At 30.8% G+C, this 19782-nt stretch overlaps 3 protein-coding genes across 8 annotated transcripts; all 3 read left to right on the plus strand.

The window, feature by feature from the left end:
• The first annotated feature begins 644 nt into the window (after nt 1-644).
• LOC107022057 (auxin-responsive protein IAA16-like) lies at nt 645-3639 on the plus strand. Its single transcript, XM_015222779.2, has 5 exons — nt 645-983; nt 1538-1743; nt 2463-2586; nt 3122-3183; nt 3356-3639. Exons 1-5 carry the CDS (start codon nt 796-798, stop codon nt 3394-3396), a joined length of 621 nt encoding a protein of 206 aa, XP_015078265.1. The 5' UTR covers nt 645-795; the 3' UTR covers nt 3397-3639.
• Nucleotides 3640-4893: 1254 nt separating this feature from the next.
• Nucleotides 4894-11713, plus strand: LOC107022044 (E3 ubiquitin protein ligase DRIP2-like). 5 transcript variants are annotated; one of them, XM_027917739.1, is made up of 7 exons: nt 4894-5352; nt 6303-6396; nt 6907-7231; nt 8269-8687; nt 8794-8844; nt 9743-9815; nt 10954-11713. In XM_027917739.1, the coding sequence occupies exons 1-7, from the start codon at nt 5244-5246 to the stop codon at nt 11131-11133; spliced, it is 1251 nt and encodes a 416-aa protein (XP_027773540.1). In that variant the 5' UTR covers nt 4894-5243; the 3' UTR covers nt 11134-11713. The 5 variants fall into 5 exon arrangements, with proteins under 5 accessions (XP_027773540.1, XP_015078247.1, XP_027773541.1 ...); XM_015222761.2 differs by having other exon boundaries at nt 4896-5352; nt 6303-6402; XM_027917740.1 differs by having other exon boundaries at nt 5196-5352; nt 6310-6402.
• Nucleotides 11714-14022: 2309 nt separating this feature from the next.
• Nucleotides 14023-17196, plus strand: LOC107022047 (probable WRKY transcription factor 21). Of its 2 annotated transcripts, XM_015222767.2 has the most exons (4): nt 14029-14427; nt 15115-15898; nt 15991-16116; nt 16779-17196. In XM_015222767.2, the coding sequence occupies exons 2-4, from the start codon at nt 15132-15134 to the stop codon at nt 16921-16923; spliced, it is 1038 nt and encodes a 345-aa protein (XP_015078253.1). In that variant the 5' UTR covers nt 14029-14427; nt 15115-15131; the 3' UTR covers nt 16924-17196. The 2 variants fall into 2 exon arrangements, with proteins under 2 accessions (XP_015078252.1, XP_015078253.1); XM_015222766.2 differs by having other exon boundaries at nt 14023-15898.
• The last annotated feature ends 2586 nt before the right edge of the window (nt 17197-19782 follow it).

Here is a 19782-nt window from a genome sequence, read left to right on the forward strand (position 1 = left end):
ACAATATAATACAATATTATGAAATAATGTGTAACAATAATCAAAACAAAGCGTAAATCAAGCATATGATAAGATCAAATTATAACCCAACAAGATATAAAAATCCAGCTCATAAACTTTAGCAAGTGTCAACAAATCATTTATCAAAGTAATTGAAGACAAAAGCAACCCATTCCCCACCACCTAATTTAATATGCCATATATTATACACTCTTTTTAGCACAAACACACCCTTCTACATTTCATTTAATTGTTATTTCTTTGTCTCCTTTTATTTTTCACAATGGAGATTTTCTTTTTTGGTAGCCACTAGTTTGCTAGTAATCCAGTGTTCTTTTTGTTTTATTTTATATGATATAATTTTTTAATTTTTATTTATTTTATAAAAAATATTTTTAAACTATTTAAAAATAGCTTAATTTATCCTCCCTTAAAATAAAATAAAAAATTAATTAATTTTATTCTTAAACTATTCAAAATAGCATAATTTTTATCTTATTTTCTAGAATACATTTTTATATAAACTAAAAGTCTTTCTTCCTAGACGCAAGATATACATTAAAAATAATGTTACCTTATATAAATATTATTTTATGAGATTTGGATGAATTTTTTGCTCCCTCGATTTCTGATTTTGTGCATAGTCAAATACTGTTACATAAAATAAAGGAGTGGGGTAACAATTAAATAAGCCCAATCTAGTTGCTAGTTTATCTCCTTCTCTCCACCCTATATATTTTTAACTCTCACTTTTCTATCTCAAACCAAAAGTACTCTTAAAAAAAATAACAAAAAATGAGTAGTAATAAGTTGGATTTTGAGGAGACAGAATTAAGGCTAGGGTTGCCTGGTGGAGCAAGAAAAAATGTTCATGATGACACTTATAATGTTAATGGTAAAAGAGGCTTTGTGGATTTGAAGCTCAATCTTTCTTCTGATATTAACAACATCAAGAATTCAACACACAAAACCCCAGCTGCCAAGTATGTGTCTTTAAATTTTATCTTTTTCTACTTTTCCAAATAAAGTATATAAGTAAAAAAATGTTAGGTGATTTCTGTCTATCTATTCGAGTTTTCATAAACATTAAGTATTCGTGTTGGTGTGAAAAAATGGAGAGTCAGAATTTTTGAGTTTATGAATTTAGAGTATTTTAGAAAATATAACTATTTAGTAGGTTTTAGAGAAATTTTCTATTAACATTATGTGAATGTTTTGAGTATAAATATAGATTTTATATTGAATTTACTCATGAGCTTTTCGAATTTATAAGCAGAACTGTAATTCTGTCCTTGGATTTATGAGAGGTAGATAGGTAATCATGGAATAGATAGAGTTTCAGATACATTTCTTATCGATGTATTGTGTTCATTTCCTATATAGTTAAGACTCTTTAAAAATAATGTTATATTCATATTAAATTTTTTCAAAAAATACTTTGACACATAATTAGTAATGTTTTTATAAGAATTCGTTCATAAAAACTTATATTATCAGTGTATATGACTCCTTTGAATTTATAAATTCAAATTATCAGGGCACAAGTTGTGGGTTGGCCACCCGTAAGGTCCTTTCGAAAGAATATTTTGACTTCTCAAAAGCTTGGTCAAGAGAATGATAATATTTTGGTGAAGGTGAGCATGGATGGTGCACCTTACCTTAGGAAAGTGGACTTAAACATGTACAAGAGTTATCAAGAATTATTTGATGCCTTAACCAAGATGTTCAATTCCTTCACTATTGGTATGACATATTTACTTTATATTTTTTATGAATTTAACTCTTTATGATAAACAAATCTAAAATTTTAAGTTTATAGATCCTATAAATAATTGAATTTTAGATGAATTATTGATTTTTTTCACACATGTATAAGTCAGAGTTATTCGTATTATTTGTTGAACTCCTAACACCTACACCTTTTTATTGAAAAACTACCTCATGTGGATAGTTCATAGCTCAACTATTTTTATTTTAATATGTGTTGTACGATATTATTTTAATTTTCTTAGCTTTTTCCATGTGTATATATTCTTTTATATTTTGAATTTCTCCACTTAAGTTTTAATTTTTTTATAACTATAAACAATTATTTAGATGAAACTAATCACATGAAAAATATGAAAGATAACCTATACACGATAAGTGTTAAATCATATTAACAAAGCATAAATATGGAACTTTATCAATTCCAATACATATATATCCTTTTGAAGCTAATATAACAAAGTACACGAGTCTTTCAACGAAGCCAACATAAATTCCAACCGAATAAAAAATAAAAAGAAGTTTGACTATTATGGTATACCAACCACCCGTTTTAAAACTTTATGTTCTAATTGAAGCATATAAATCGATAAATAGATTTATATGTCAGCGTATATAAATTAAATTTTATTTTTTGATATCATATAATTTGTATGTATATGTTTTATTACTGACTAAATGGAACTGTGAATTAGTCCAAGGAATGAAAGATTTCATGAATGAGGGTAAATTGATGGACCTTTTGAATAGTTCTGATTATGTTCCTACCTATGAAGACAAAGATGGTGATTGGATGCTTGTTGGAGATGTCCCATGGGGGTAAGACGTTGACACCTCAACTACATAGTATATTAAAAAAAATATTTTATATGTATTCGATGGTATAAAAAATAGTTATAATTAAGTTATTTATAAGGTAGACAATAATTTATTATGATATGATAAAGATTTTAATTAACTTACTATCACATGTTAAAATCACATGTTAAATTGTATTAATGGCGTATATAAAAGTGTTTTTTTATTGTGAATATATTTTTTTTTTATATATAAATTTATTTGTCACTACACCTTATAACATAGTACATGTATTGTCTCCTTCGGCCTAATAGAGCTTACATATTTGTCCTTTGTTTTATGCTATTATCGAAATGATAAATGTGTATACGTATCATGTGAATTTATATTATTCTTTATAAAAATTTTCATTTTTCTCTCTCGTTTCAATGTGAAATTCTCCCAAGACATGTTATCTGCACGCCTTTTTCAAAAGCTTATCAACCTAAAAATTTATCTCGATCCATCTGTGACCCGTCCTCCATCATGGACATGACACTATATTTTCATTAAACAGGATGTTTGTTGATTCTTGCAAACGCTTGCGCATCATGAAAGGAACTGAAGCAATAGGATTAGGTATGATATATGATATATATTACTCATTAATTAATTATTGTTTTATTGTTATTTATTTTATCTTTGGATTAATTTGTTTCAAAATTGTTCTAGTTAATTAAACAAATAGCTTACTTAGCATATTCTTGATATTGATCAAAACATTGAATTATTTTTCGAATTTAATATTCAGCACCAAGAGCTATGGAGAAATGCAAGAACAGAAATGGATGAAATCAAGTTAACCTTTTTAAATGAATTTAATCGATCAAAATTTCATCAATTATAGCAAATGCTTATCCGGATTGAATAGCGTGTTATGTATTAATGCTACTATTATGAAGTGCTTGTATGTATTAATAATGAGTGTAGCATATTTATTTCTGTAAATGTCATTTATTTAGAGCTATAATATTTCTTGTTTAATACGACCCTATAAATCGTTTGTCTAATAATAATTTAGTATAAGTTGCTTAATGCATTGTTGTTGTTGTATTATATTCTTTTGTTAATAATGTAGGCATTTATTCCCTAAACATATAGGGAACATATTCATGTGCAATGTCTACCAATCCTACCATATATTTTATGTATTATATGAACAAAATAATTGTATGATTTGAATATTCAGTGTGCTTTTTTTCATTATATTTTCGTGAACCACATTGCACTATTGAGGAACCATAAATATTAGGGTAACTTAAATAAATCTTAATAGATATTAGTTTGTAATATTATAAATTTAATTAATTTTTGGTGTGTTCAGATACGTCTAAATATGTGAGATCAAAATTAATTATATGCAGGCGGATTAATATGTATCTGCGATACATAGACAAATATTGCTCGCTATTCTCTTATTTCGCTCGCGTATTTGGTATTCCAAATACATGTGAAATCACACGAGATACATGTGAAATCAAACATAATACATGTATCTAGTGTATATTTAGTGTGATTCACGTGTATTTGAAATATATAGATAAATCTCCTTCGCCTTCCTTATGTTCTTGCCCGCCTCTTTCCCCATATTAGTTAATCTGGTAGCAAAAATTATGAATTTGAATATATTTAACTTTGAATCAATCTTATATGGTGACATAAACTATAATTATTTTATGTAATTTGGTAGTTTCACCTAAATATTATCCTTTGTAGGGTTAGTAGTTTTGCCACCACGTTCACGAGAATTAATGGCTTTATTTGGTTCATCTAGAGGTTTATTTTATTTATATGTTAACAGAATTATCCCCATAACCATTAATTGTATTTATCACAATAAAGATTGGAGGAAGTCATTGATGGCTATATTGTTTTCATGGTAGAGAAAAAGAGGGAGGCAAACATTTGAATATAGAGAATTATAAAAAAAAAACATCTTAAAGAATTCCACAAATTATTAATTTTATTTTTAAATTATTGACGATCTTAAAATTTCTTTCTATTTAACTAAATATAGATATATTCTCGATATGTAATATGACATAGTATGTAATTTCAAACTCTTATAAAAATTGAGAAAAATATTGTATACACGCCTAAATTTGACAAGAATTTAAGAGTATATTTTACCAATGTTATAAGATTGAGGATGTATATAGCTTTAACTAATCAAGTTAAGAACTGTTTTTAAGATGGTAAATAATTTAGACATAAAACTAATAATTTACGTTAAGTTTAGAGATATTTTTGATACCATAACTTAACACGTGGGAAACCAAAACAAAAACTACTACTTTGACTGCGGCTCTGTATTTCTGAGTCTCAAACCCAATACACAAAACTGCAGATTTCTACACACAGAGAAGAAGAAGAAGAAGAGATCATCCCACCCCCACCTCCATTTCTACACCCACCCTACCAAATCCATCGCTGACCCATTTTACCTTTTCCCAAATCAACCCGACCCATTTGCTCAATTTCAAATTTATACGACCCACTTTGGATAATTCCGGGTTGTTTACTTGTGTTTCCGGGTCGAATTCAGAAATGTAGGTGATTTTGGGAGACCCCAATGTGTCGAATTTCTTTGGTAGCATGCAACGTTAAGGTAGAATTCAGTTTTTGATTGAGAAGAAAATATGAAGAATCAATTGGTGAAGAGAGAGTCGATTGTGGCATGCATGAGTTGCCCTCTTTGTCACAAACTATTCAGAGATGCTACTACTATTTCTGAATGTCTTCATACATGTAAGTTGACTGATTCTGTTCCTTTTAATTATGTTAGTTGTTTAATTAATCTGCTATTTGATTTGGGTTTGCTCCATTTGCATCGATTAGCTATGTGTTGTCATTTAACTTGCTTCAGCTGACTATGTCATCAAAATTTGTACAAAGTTGAACAGGTAGACACATGCGTGTTACGAGGGAAATTAGGGTAAAATACACTTGAACTGATTTATATTATGCCACGTAGAACGAGTGTGTTTACTTTTTTAAATTATACAAAAGATGCTAGCTGAGGTTAAGTTAAAGGGCATGTTTAAGGACTATGCCTAGATTCGTTGGTCGTATGTTTCAATGACTTTGGAGTTCTTTTTGTTACTATTGGAGTTATTTCTAGATTTGGGTTTACTCTATTTGCATGGATTAGCTTGGTAGAACTGTGTATATATAGCTTCCTTATAAGTTTTTTATCGTGTAAAAAAGAAATCTTTGCACCATCAGTGTATGTAGCTTAAATCAGTTCGTTGAGGTATGTCGAATTCTCTTTGTAATGCTACGTGCACTGCGAGATTAATATTTTGTACTGAGAACCTTTGATTATTAACATATAGATTGTAGAAATTGAAGCTTGCACACAGTTCCATAAATGGAAATATTTATTTGTATCGTATATGCCTATTATATTTCGTTGTGTCCAGTAATGTGATCTCAGTAACAAAGATATGCTTCTTGATCCATTTCTGTTTTTAGGCACATAAGCAAATTGGATTCTTTATCATCCCCTGAGAAGCAACATCATGTGATTTCCGTAACCAGTATATATTGTTTGAGACATCTTGTTGAATGAATGGTCTGATTGTTTGTTAAATTCATATTAAAAGGGAGGAATTTGCTTTCTGGTTTGTGCTATGTTAAAACTGGTTTTTTTACATGAATGCAATGTTTTGACAACTTTCTTTGGGAACTCCACCAAGTTTGCAGGAAATGCATCTATAAGAAGCTTTCGGATGAAGATTGGGAATGCTGTCCAGTATGCAATATAGACTTAGGCTGTGTGCCATTAGAGAAGTTGAGGTCATATTCTAGTTTTACATATTTTCTTCTTCTTTTTGTCCCAACACCTGGAACTTCAAGCCAAAGATTTCTTCTAAGTTTAGTAACTTCGTTCTTTTTCTTTTTTCATCATCAAGTAAAGTGATAATTTCGTTAATTTGCATCCAAAGTTTGTTGATGACTAGGAAAGCTGTGCAAATATTAGCTCTTGTGCATGGTTCCTGTGATTAGTAGATATAATTCAAGGGGCTAACAGAATCCTAATTTATCAAGTCTATACATGGTCAAGTTTACACCAACCAAAAATGTTCTTTAAACATCTAGCCTTTAGCAAGTATTAATGGATCGTTTTCACCATTTAACTAAGTAAGTTCAACATAATTCTTCATTTTTTAGCACTAACTTTGCTACTTTGTCTGTATCTATTAATATGCCTATTATTTTTCTTCTATCATTCCATAAATGTGAGGAGATTTCCTGACAATGTTTGTTGTTTCCTGTTCCTTTTTTAATTTGATTTTTCAGGCCTGATCATAAGCTAGAAGATGTAAGAGCAAAGATATTCCCTTATAAGAGGCGAAAAGTGAAGGCGCCTGAAATTATGCCTTCAGTTACATTGCCAGTTAGAAGGAAAGAGAGATCACTTTCATCATTGGGTGTCAGCACTCCCAGAGTATCTACACATACTGGAATGACAGGAAGAAGATCAAAATCAGTGGCAAGAAAAGCATTACGCGGCTCTACCTTTTCCACTGAGAAAGCTATCAAGAATGAGGAAGATTATGGGGAAGAGTCAGATAGCTCTAGCTCACCAGACACTTTGACAAAGTCTTCTCAGAGTAAAAGGCAGGTAAAGTCATGTCCTTTGGACCTTATGTATGTAATTTTGAAGAACATGAAATTTGGAAAATGACCTAAATACTCAACGAAGACAGAATTAGCAAGAATATCCTATATTATTAACTTAGATACATAGAATGCATTGCATCGAGACTATTTTAATGTCTAACGGTATTAGTTCTGTTGGCTTTTAAAATCCCACCTCAAACTCAAGGTAGTGAGCAACTTGAGTTTTCAACTGAAACTGTGAAGTCAATTTGTGTGTGACAGACAAGTTATTGTTGAAGGAACAACCAGCTGTATAATGTTGTCCAAATTTTGTCATTGAAATAGTGCACAGTCACCATAAAGAGAAGTGGTGCTAGAATTCTTTCTTCCTCAAAACTAGGATAACTGAAACAGCAAACGAAGTGCTTCTCGCATCACATACCGGAGGTAATCTGTTCTCAACCACCGGATTGAGGAATGGTGTTAGAAATCACCAGGACATCATCCGTGTAGCTTGAATTGATGGCTAAGAAGTAACGGAATAAGTTGATGGAATAATAACCGAAATTCAAGTTTTGAAGGAGGGACTTATTACCCAAACTCTAATTCCAAGAAGAGAAGGGAAGAAGGCTTTTCCAGAATGATTGCCACAAATTTAATAATCAAACTCTGATAGCATAGAAAAAAAGAGAAAAGTAGAAGGCCATTTAGAACCGTCACCAAAAAGTTCAATTTTCGAAGGAGAGCACCTTATACAGGAGTTTACTCTACTTAATAAGTTAAAGTTCAGAGTACATGAATTAAAAATAAGCTATTTTAGATAATATAATCTATCTAAATACTGATATTCCTAACCATCTCAGAATTAGGAAGTACATACTATTAACGTATTCACACAGAGTGAATCTAGAACACTGAAATATAACTATATAAATTCTCTCGACTCTCGGCATCTGAAATGTTCTATCCATTTTTCCTGATAAATTTTTCTTTGGTCAATGGTATCCCGATTTAACTGTGAATATTACTATATCAGTTGAACTCATGTGATTTTTCCAGAATTATTCCAATGCCGAGCCTTCTAGCGATCCCACATCGGACAAAGGAACTGACAATGGCACTGAACAACAAGAAGGCAAAGTTGATTTGTGGAAACCTTTGGATTGTTTGGTGGAAGTAGCAAACAAGAACAAATGTTCAAGGTTTACTTCACAGGGTTCTGTTTGTAAAACAGAAAGTTTGCATTGCCATGACAAAGAACATGGACAGAAATTGAAGGTCCAAGCTGAAAAATATAGCTGTTTTCCTGTTCCTGCAGAATCAGAAAAAACTAAAAAGTTGCGAAGAATTCGCCGAAAAAAGGCATCAACTTTTGGAGAATTTAGTATATCACCACAAGCTGTGCTGGATTCAATTAGTGTGAAATGTGAAAGGAGGACTAATCCAATTTGGTTCTCATTAGTGGCCTCTGAAGACCAGTAAGAATCTGCTTTTATTTTACAGAACTTTTCTGTTTATTATGTATATAGTAAAGATTGAACTATTAATCATTTTCATCACTAACTCTGCAATTAACCGTTTCAGGGACGGAAGTGCACCTTTGCCCCAGATTTCTGCAGGTTACTTGAGGATAAAGTATGTTTTTTTTTTGTGATATCATTTGATTTCGTAGTGAAACAATTAATTTTTCCTTCTGTTCTGTCTAGGTTCTGTATTATGCTCTGATAAGTCATTTAGTTTGCACAAAGAAATGTCTATTGCTTCATGAAGTTTGACACTTGAAACGTGGTACTCCTTCCGTCCCAATTTATGTGATGGTATTTGACTAGGCATGGTGTTTAAGAATGAGAACCTTTGAAATTTGTGGTCTTAAGCTATAGGTATTTCAGTGGCAATAAATCATCTAATAAAATGGGAAGTTTTAAATTCAATTGTTACTAATATAGAAATGTGTCGTTCTTTTTAGAACCAATTAAAAAGGAAAGAATGTCACATAAATTGTCTGACAGAGGGATTAATATTTTATGCCTTTCTTGGAGTGAGAAGTTGGAAGAGGGATGCAGAAATTCTTCTTCTCCAATTTCACAATTTGGTGATAATTTCTGTTTGCATAGCTATGTGGATGTCATATCCAATTTCTCCTAATACAAGTAATAGGAAAACTAGAATTAACAGATATGATAATGATGATTTCTTCCTCTCCATTTCCACGATTGTGTGATAGTTTGTGTTTGGGTATAGGATGTCTATGAATACAAATGAAAAGGAAGAATAGAAGTGACAGATTATGGTGACTACTTTGTTTCTTTTCAAGATAACTTGAGCTGATCTTCATAGTTGGTTATGCTTTAAGTCTAAACAAAAAACAACCTGGTTGCATAAAGTGTACTGTGAGGACAAATTTAGCATTTGATTTAAGTTGGCCTTTAGCTTGAGAATTTGAGAAGAATCTATGCACCTTTTTTTGTTTTTCACTGGAAGGTATAGCTCATGATTGGATAATTGTATTCATATATTTTACATTCTACTGCAGGGATGGCAATATTCCAGTTTTGTTCATTCAAAAGTACTTGATGAAGAAGTTGAATCTTTCTAGCGAAGATGAGGTAACTATCTTTTTGTATTTTGGCTGTTTTGAAATCAATAAATGTTATTCACATTTCCTGTAATTCATTATTCTGTTGAAGGTTGAAAAATATTATGCAAGGGCATGATTTCCTGTAATTCATTATTCTGTTGGGTGTAATGTTGGTCCTGTCAGTTTTAGAACTTGGTTTTCAAGAGAACTCGCCGATTATGAAAATTTAAGGGGTAAGCAAAGGGGGCCAGAAACTGTATCAGTATTGCTCCCCCCTCACCCCCCACCAACTTCAGAATGAACTAGCGCAACATTTTTGTGCATTGGTGACAGATCTTTGAATTAAATGAACAGTTATAACTCACATTATATGGGAAATGGCCTATAGGTATTGCTTGTTGTGAAGTGGGTATTTGGAAGTTAAATACTTAATTTTCCTGTAATCTTCATTTTTTTCTTTTCCTTTTCAAGTGTTCTCTTTTTAGGAATTGATGAGGACAAAGTTATAAAACAGGAGCTTGGCTCTAAGTTACTGTCTAAGTGAATGCCAAGACAAGTAGGCAACTAGGCACCTTCCAGCTTTTTGTATTTTTAGCATCTCCATGAACTACTCTCTTTTATGCATTACCTGTGCTCTGTAACTTCCATATCTATGCTATCAATAGACTTGTTTGGAAAGTACCTACGGACTAGGTTGCTCGGACTCTTCAAAAGTACTGTCGCACACGTGTCAGATCATCCAAATAGGCTATTAAGACCCACTTTGGATATGGGATGGGTAATTGGTCACGTTATATGGTCTTGGACGACCTCACCCTATGATAGTTATTGGGATTGAGTTAGGCCCAAGATCCATTTCCTTACAAAGGCACTACTTTTGGCAGATCCGACATGCACCTGTTGACATTGTTGAAGAGTCTATGTTGCTTAGACTCTTCATCCAAGAAGGCACTACTTTTGGAGGATTTGAAGAGTCCGAACAACATAGCCTGTGGTTGATAAGTGTGGCTGATATTACTTGTTGTCTTGTTTAAAAATGAAGGAACTATTGTCCTTGTACCTAGCAATAAGAAAAGAAAGAGTTATCTCTTGTCGTAATACTTTGTCAAAAACATACTAAATTTGATGATATTTATGTTGTGCTAACTGTTTTTATTCTCTTGTAGGTTGAGATTAGATATATGGGACAGTTGATAGTTCCCACTCTACAACTGAATAGTTTAGTTGATATGTGGCTTCAGACTAGCTCATCTGAAAGAGTTCCAGCAATAGTTGGTTCATCAGCTAACGATTTCGTGATGGTGTTGGCTTATGCTCGCAAGGTTCCAAGCCTTATGTCTTCTTGAACTGTTCTTTTTTTGCCTTCACATACTCGATAATCTGTACAACCCCGTGCATAAGTTGAAGTAGCAGCCCAGAACTGGTTAGCTAGTAAGTTTCGTATTTGGAAATGTGGTGAGCTATTAGATGTGCAGGTTATTTTACAGCAGCTGGCGCTGCAACTGTTACAAGTCAGAAGCAAATTAGCAACGAGACCTTAAAGGAGAAGAGCTTAGCATTTATGGCACTCGCGAGATACGATGCTTTCAAGTTGAAATGGTGTTTCTCCTATCTGTTGTAAGTTTGAAACACTACATTGTACTATTTTAGATGGTGGTGAATTAGGATTATGCTTTCATATTAATGTCTGTTTTTAATCTCCAACCAGCATAGTTTAGTGAACAAACACAAATTTTAGGGCAGTTTTGTGTGTTCAACTGCACCCTTCATAAACTCTTCAGCAGTTCCTTCTTTTTTCAGCTAGTATATCGTCTTTTCTCAAGGTTTTGTACTACTACTACTACTACTCAAGTGATACGTGAATTGCTCACCTTGAACCTGGCTCCGTTTGGGCATGATTTATAAATATGCCTCATTTCACATTTTTGTCCTCTAACTTTGAGTGTGCACAAATACTTAAATTTGTATTAAGTTGAATAAATAAATACATACATTCTATGTGACATCTTACATGACAATTTCGTCCTATGTGGGTGCCCTTGGTTTATTTAGTTTACACGGTTGCACCCAAACTATTGACTTGGTCCAATAAAACTACATATACATAAACGTGTCCTTTAATTTTTGCTGACATTTAAGTCCTCTAAATTAGGCGTACACAAGTGAACTTAAACTTGTTCAAGTAGATACATATGCTCGGACTGATTTGTATTACACCACCATGGAGGATCTTATAAATGAGATTTTGGGAAGGTGGAGTGCACATTGACCTTGTAGAGATAGAATGATTGTATTTTATAAACCTTCTATTCAAAGTAAATCATCTCGAAACAATTCAAAAAAAAAAAAAGACAAGCTAAAAGTACTGAAAAGCTGAAGTTCGATTTATCTTTTTCTTTTATTGTTTCCACTAGTATTTGATATTTATATTGAGATCTCGCATAATCCAAAATTTGTGTTATGATTGTTTGTAACTTTATATGCCAGATCCCTAGGTAATTTTTTTTCCCTATGCTCTTTAAGCCACAAAAAGAAAAAGTTTTTGTTCCTTTTTATTACGTGACCTTTTTTTTGCTCTCAATTATTCCAACAATAATGACAAGATGAAATAAAGCAATTCTTATACTAAATATTAATTCTGGCCTTATTATTCTCTCAAATCGAATCAAAAGGAGACAATATTCGAGATTAGTACTATGCAATTAACATCATATTTACATTGAAAAATTTCATATTTTAATTACAAGGAAAAAAAAGATGAAAACTTTCTTAAATAATGTTTCGAATCTGAATATGAAAGAAAGATGAAATCTCTTTATTTTCACAAGATAAAAACAAGATCTAAATATGCATTATCCTTATTAAATATCACTTATAAGATTATATTAAATATTTGATATTTTAATTTAAGTTATTTAATCAAAAAGAGTACTTGTCTTTTAAGGTTTCAAATTTTAGCGTCTATAGAGAATTAAAATAACACCTTTGAAATAAAATTTTTTATAAACTTAAATTTAATCGAATTTCAAGATAAATATAAAAAATTAAAATTAAAATATAATCAAAGTATTTTTTCTTGAATCAACCGTCTACGAGCAATAACTTCTCTAAAGTGATAAAATATTTAGGCGCACTATTATCTATTTGAAAATTATATAGAATATATATATCAGTTTCTTATATGATATTCATATTTATATTAAAATTTGATTAAATTTAAGTTGCTTTAAAAAATTGTATTAATAATAAAATGCTCTCTAACAAAAACGATTTTATATCTAAAAAAATTTAAATTCATAATCTCAAAAATAAAAGAGTACTTATCATTTCATCATTAATTGATTACTACGAATATATTATTGTTATATAAAAATAAGACCAACAAAGAAACTAAGGAATAAGAAATTACTATAATTAAGAAAACAGAAGGAATAATTAATTTGGGACCCACTTTGAAATCTGTGAGTCTATGACAGAGACATCAGTTTTAGTTTGGTCCTTTGTTTTTCTCAGGTCTTATTATTAACAATAATTGACAATTAATACACCACTAAATGACAAAAATATATTTGAGAATATATTCAAACTAATCAATCAAATATGTACTAAATGCATTTTAATCCTTTTAAGTATATAAAAAATTTGATACTTTTAGTGTTCATCAAATATTTAATAGTTTATATTAGACAAAAGTAATGGAATCCTTTTTAAATATATCAATTAAAACATCAAGAAGATAACAATTATATTTTAATATATTTAAGATTATAAGATTTAATAATTTTTTTATAATTTTTTATACTTTATATCAAATTAAAGTATAACAAATAAATTAAAATCGAAAAAGTACTTAACGTAATCTATTTTGAACTTATCCACAAATATAAATAATCATTTCTGGGTCATTTTCTCGGTCAGTGACGGATCCATATTGATTACAGAGGTTTAACTTTATCGATAAAAAAATACATCGTGTATATATATAAATTTATATATTTATATAGATATATTAATTGTAAACCCCCTCACGAAAACAAGAAACAAGTTGTAGCATCGTGATAGATCACCTTTTAAATTATCCCTCGCATTCAATTAACTTTTTGTATCTATAAATTATATATTATTATTTCTTTGGAATCGTATTTTATTATCTTATTTATATTTATATTTTTTGAATTAGTGAATGAAAATTGTGAATCCGTCGTCAAAATGGTAAAAAAGAAAAAAATAATAATAATGAGAGATTCCCTCTCCCTCAATCTTGAAGCACTCAATTGCTAGTACTATACTTGACTAATGAGTCTACTGTTGTGTGATTCTCTCTCTCTAATCTAATTCCATTTGTTTTCTAAAAATAAACAATCATAATACTGGAATAAATATTAAAGATTGCAGCTTTGTATACTTTTGGACTTTGTAAATTTTTTATTTTTCATTAGCTGAGCTAAAAAGTCTTCTCTTTCACACACCCCAAAACCTTTTTTTCCCCTCATCAACTACCCACCCTCACCTCAACCCCCAACCCCTTATGAAGATTGAAAGAATCTAGGGTTTGACAACACATCATATAAGTGTAAAGATCCAATCTTTATTGCTTTTTTATCTTGCTGGTGTTATTACAGCTGATTTTCCCATCTTGGGTATGTTTTATTTTCTGTTAGTTTCATTCTTAGAAGTGTAAAGATCCAATCTTTATTGCTTTTTTGTCTTGTTCAATGCATTTGCTGCTGTTTTCATGTTGATTTTTCCATTTGGGTGTGTTTTATTTTCTGTTAATTTTCATTCTTGATGTAAAAGCTGGTTGTTTTGAGTATGGTTTCTTTGTTGAGTTTGGTTTCTTGAAATTTCATTACAAGAACCCCCTTTTTTTGTTTGTGTTATTTTTTTAAAACTGTAAATGGGTGTATATTGCTTCTGTTTTCCTTCTTTTTCCCCTTTTCCATAATTTTCAGGTTGATTTAAGTTGTGTATCTTGAAGTTTTATTTTTGTTTTTGAGGGGATGTGTAGTTGTTCTTGTGTTTTGGGGGCAACTCTTTCTGCCCTTTTTTTGGTTATTTCTATCTATGTAAGAATCTTTTTGGTCCTTGAAAAGAAACAGTTCAAGAATGTTCAATTGGCTGAAATGAATTTATAGATTCGCAAAAGAACCAAGTTCTTATTGGCGGTTTTTTGAGGGGGTAGTGTTTTGTTTTTGTTCCTTTTGTGTGGTTTGGGTTGAGCTTAAATGAAGTAATGAGTGTTTGTATAGCTGATCCTAACTTGTTTGAGCCTGAGGTGTAGCAATAGTAGTACTTGTTTGAGTTTGCGGAATTTTTGTGTTTTTTAGGGGTTGAGAGAGGTGAAATGGAGGAAATAGAAGAAGTTAACAAGGCTGCAGTTGAAAATTGTCATAGAGTGATTAGTCTTTTATCATCTAGGACACATGATCAGAATTCGTACACAAATTTAGTTAGAGAAACTGGAGAAGCTGTACACAAGTTCAAGAAAGTTGTCACTCTTTTGAATTCAACTTTAGGTCATGCAAGAGTGAGGAAATCCAGCAAATTCATGACCCCTTTACCTCATAACATCCTTGTTGAAAATCCAAATTGCAACATCGATGATCAGGCGAAAGCTCTTAGGTTACTTCCTATCGACACTCCTGAAAACCGAGTCCTAGAGATGGGTGCTAATGTGAAATGTAATCTAACTTTAGGTAGCCCTTCTCTGGAATTAAGTTCAAATAGTAGAAACCCCCTTAATTTTGGCCAACAAACGCCTTTCCCGAGCTATAACTATCTTCAACAGCAACAACAACAGCGGAGGTTTCTACTTCAGCAGCAGCAGCAATTGAAACAGCCCACAGAGATGATGTACAGGCGAAGCAATAGTGGTGTTAGTCTAAATTTTGATAGCTCGACATGTACTCCGACCATGTCTTCGACTAGGTCATTTATATCCTCATTGAGTGTGGACGGTAGCGTTGCTAATGGTAATAGCTTTCATTTAATTGGGGCTTCACACTCAGCGGATCAGAGCTCATTCCAACACAAGAGGAAGTGCTCCGGAAGGGGAGATGAGGGAAGCGGAAAATGTGGAAGCAGTGGAAGATGTCACTGTTCAAAGAAGAGGTTTGTATTTTATCTTGCTTTTAGATTTGTTTCGTTTTTAATCATATAATGTCTTATAGGTGATTAAGAACTTTGGAATTGTCTTCGTACAGGAAACACAGAGTAAAGAGATCAATCAAAATACCTGCGGTAAGTAACAAGCTAGCTGATATTCCTTCCGATGAGTATTCTTGGAGAAAGTATGGACAAAAGCCGATCAAAGGTTCTCCGCACCCTAGGTAATATTCTCACCTTCTTCCTTAAGCAAGCATCTCAATTTACCACGTTTTGTAAATCGGAACTTTATGATTATCAATTATAATCACATTCTTGCCATGTGCATCTTCATCATAGAGTTGGAGACTGAAAAAGTATATTCTCTGGATTAATTGTCATGTTTAATGTATGTGGTTGGTGGCGGATGCTGAGTATGAGTACATGTTCTTGTGAACCAATTAACTTTTGTCGAGAACCTTGTTCCGCATCCATCTGTATTGCTGGTGTTTGCAAAAGCTACCTCAATCCTGAAGATACGTTATAAGGAGCTCCAGTCTAACATGAAAGCTTATCACTTTCACATGACTCCCGTCCTTCTCGTTTGGCATTTAGACATATATTTGGGTGGTGAAGTGAGGAGCTTGATTATTATAATGATGATTGACTTAACATTCTTCGTTTTTTTATTTTTGTCAATCGAAAAAGAACAATTCTTATGCTTGACTTGTTGGTTCTTTCATTCAATCAACTGATACTCAATAGTTGCTTTTACTACCGGGATCTGTGGTGTGATAGTTGCTCTATCAAGTTGCGTTTATTGATCACAACAGCCAATCCTTGCTTTGATTCTGTACAAGTTTAATGCATTTATGCGTAGACTTCACGCCTTCCTTGATATATACAGGGGATACTATAAATGTAGCAGCATGAGAGGTTGCCCTGCCCGGAAACATGTTGAAAGATGCTTGGAAGACGCTTCAATGCTTATCGTGACATATGAAGGCGAACATAATCATCCCAGGTTGCCATCACAATTGGCTAATACCTAAACTATCGGAAACTTTAACAAAGCAGATCACAGTCCTCGACAGCTTTTTGTGTACTCTCTTATCGATTGGCTTCCTTTGTTACTGTACATATGGTATTTTGATGGAGAAAACATCAATTCCGGGTTGAAGAACTATGCGATAGGATTCGAGGTTTTCCTGGTTGTAAGAATATTTCCTTATCAAGTATGAATCCTTTTTTTGTAATTTAGCCATTGTGGTAACTTAGTTTTGTGATATGCATGCTTTCAGGTAGTAGATTTTGATTTGTTACAATGCAAAGTAAATTTATATTCCTTTTATCTGTGTCCCTCACCCCTCTTATGGGGCGGATTGGGACTTAACCCAACACCTTACTACACGAGCTGACGATAATCATCTAGATACTTAAATTACAAGTTCACGTGAATTTGATAACTTTTTTCAATCTCTGTATATATGAATAAATCTACGAAATGTTTAATCTTACTAGAAGCGTAGTGAAAATGAACTACAATCCTAATCCTTTATGTTTGCGTAAGGAGTTCTTCCTCTTGCTCCATCGAATGTACTTAGAAAAGTAGTGGTAAGGAATAAAAGAGTGTACTCGATAACATTTGATTTTATTCTTGCTAATAGTTGATAGTAAGGTAGAGCATCTTCTAGTGGAATATGGTTAAGCATAGCATCTAGAAAACAAAAGAATATATGAATTTAGAGCCCCAAAGAATTTGCTTCTCTGTGTTCACTTTTTGTCACTTGTTTTTGTGAACTAGTTTCTGGACACGTGCTTTGCACGTTTGTTCCATTTGAATTTTTATAGACATGTTAGAACGACTAAAATGCTATGAAAACATATATGTGAACAACATGTAATGAATAATATAATACAAAAATCATAAATAAATCTTTAATAATATAATTAAAAAACACCAAATAAAGGGCATATTTTGATGTTTTAAATTAATTCTTTTTAAGCAACCTACTATAACTTTTGAACTTTGGTTAATAGTTAGCAATATTTCAATAAAGTCACAAGTGGCTAATTTGAGCTCAAATAAGTATTTAGACTTACGACAATAAAATATTCATAGAAAACTAAATTAAGAAGTCTAATAGAGAAAAAAATACAAAAAATAGAGAAAGAAAAAAAATACAATGTATACATGCTTCATAAGACGTTGATCGATAATAATATAAATGAAAAAATAATACAATATTAGTACATAATATTCCGAGTTCTTATCGACTCTTTCTCCAATATCATATCAAAATCAAGAGTCTTCTTCGTCTACTTTAACTATAGAATAAAATTGATAACCTTGTTAGGAGATCTGAAATGAAAAGACTGAATTTATATAATAAGAAATGAAGGAATACCAAAAGATATCTTAAAATTTTAGATTAAATATTTAGAAACTATAAATATGAAGAGATGAGAGCTATGGATATCATAAGTATAAAAATTGAATATGTAATTAGATATGAGTTATGAATATGAATATTTAAAACAAATAATGTGTCTCGCTAATTTGCAAATTTGCACCCTTTTAAATTATAAAATTTCTTTATTTATCATAAAGAATAATACTTTCTCAACATAAATTACATTGTTTATAAGAGGAGTTACGGAAAATGTTATGAGAAGAAGAAAAGTTGACTAATCATGTAAAATTTTTTGTTTTTGTTGTTATTATTATTACTATATTTATTATTAGCTACTACACATTGCCATGCTTCATGCGGTATGAAAAAAATTATTAGTTTCATGATCTTTTAAAATAACATTTTAGTTTCAATCTTCAAATAAATTAAAGAATTATAAATTCTAACACTTTTTAATATAGTCTTATAATATATACTTAAAGTAATACAAATAAATAAATGCTTATGACATGTCAATTTCTGATGCAAATGCAATTAGTGATCTTGCTAAGAAAAATATATAATTTTTTTTTAAAATACACAATTATTAGCCTTGGAACCTCTTATTTAGAAAAATTATTTGAAATAAAAGAAATATATTAAGATCCTATGCTTAGGAATTTCTTAACAATATTTTTTAATTCTTCAATTATTTTGGAAATACTACCTTTAGATTTTTCTTGTTATGGTTAATTAGTAAGAATGTAAGTACCTAAAATAGAATAAAAAATAAATAAAAGATAACAAAAAAGCTACATTGAAAAAGGCTAAGTCATTATTGTATAAACTTCACTTTAGTGCTATTTACCACGAAGGATTTGTAACATGAAATTTTAAATTTTGTATGTTAAAAATATAAAAAAAAAAAAAAAAAATTTCTACAGAAATAATAGGCAATGAAGGACAAAGAATTGAAAAAATAGATGAATATGAAATCATAAATCTTTTAATTGATGTCTTCTCCCAAATTTCACATTAATAGGAAAGTTGAATACCACATATTTTGACAAATCCACAACATGATATACATAGATAACGTAAACTATTTGAACATACATCAATTTGAAAGTATCTCAATCTTTAAAAATTAGCTCATCAATTAAGAAATAAATTAAATAAAAAAATAAGATTAAAAGAGAAGTAAATATAAATTGTCAACAAACAAGATATCAAGCAGAATCATGCATGAATAATCATTAACTAAAGCTACTAAAATCTCAATACGAAGAACGAGTTACTCCATCAATAATCATAATTTTTTTGTACGTGTCTCTAAAATTCACATTAATAAAAGAAGTAGAATAATGTATATTATGATAATTCGTAAGATGATACATTATGAATTAGAAAAATTGATATTCTTAGAAAAAATGAAATTCTACACAATGAAATTCATCTCATCAATATAATTGAGAAATTTAAATTTAAAATTTAAATTAAAAAAATAACATAAGAATA

The sequence above is a fragment of the Solanum pennellii genome, chromosome 6, assembly GCF_001406875.1.
Source record: "Solanum pennellii chromosome 6, SPENNV200".
NCBI classification, from domain to species: Eukaryota; Viridiplantae; Streptophyta; class Magnoliopsida; order Solanales; family Solanaceae; genus Solanum; species Solanum pennellii.

Excerpts from the sequence above, each read along its gene's own strand:
- LOC107022057 (XM_015222779.2), top strand. The coding sequence starts at position 796 with ATGAGTAGTAATAAGTTGGATTTTGAGGAGACAGAATTAAGGCTAGGG. Across the intron at positions 984-1,537 it reads CACAAAACCCCAGCTGCCAA|GGCACAAGTTGTGGGTTGGC; the intron begins GTATGTGTCTTT and ends TCAAATTATCAG. Across the intron at positions 3,184-3,355 it reads AACTGAAGCAATAGGATTAG|CACCAAGAGCTATGGAGAAA; the intron begins GTATGATATATG and ends TTTAATATTCAG.
- LOC107022044 (XM_015222761.2), top strand. The coding sequence starts at position 5,244 with ATGAAGAATCAATTGGTGAAGAGAGAGTCGATTGTGGCATGCATGAGT. Across the intron at positions 8,688-8,793 it reads TTAGTGGCCTCTGAAGACCA|GGACGGAAGTGCACCTTTGC; the intron begins GTAAGAATCTGC and ends TAACCGTTTCAG. Across the intron at positions 8,845-9,742 it reads GCAGGTTACTTGAGGATAAA|GGATGGCAATATTCCAGTTT; the intron begins GTATGTTTTTTT and ends ATTCTACTGCAG.
- LOC107022047 (XM_015222766.2), top strand. The coding sequence starts at position 15,132 with ATGGAGGAAATAGAAGAAGTTAACAAGGCTGCAGTTGAAAATTGTCAT. Across the intron at positions 15,899-15,990 it reads TGTCACTGTTCAAAGAAGAG|GAAACACAGAGTAAAGAGAT; the intron begins GTTTGTATTTTA and ends GTCTTCGTACAG. Across the intron at positions 16,117-16,778 it reads AAAGGTTCTCCGCACCCTAG|GGGATACTATAAATGTAGCA; the intron begins GTAATATTCTCA and ends TGATATATACAG.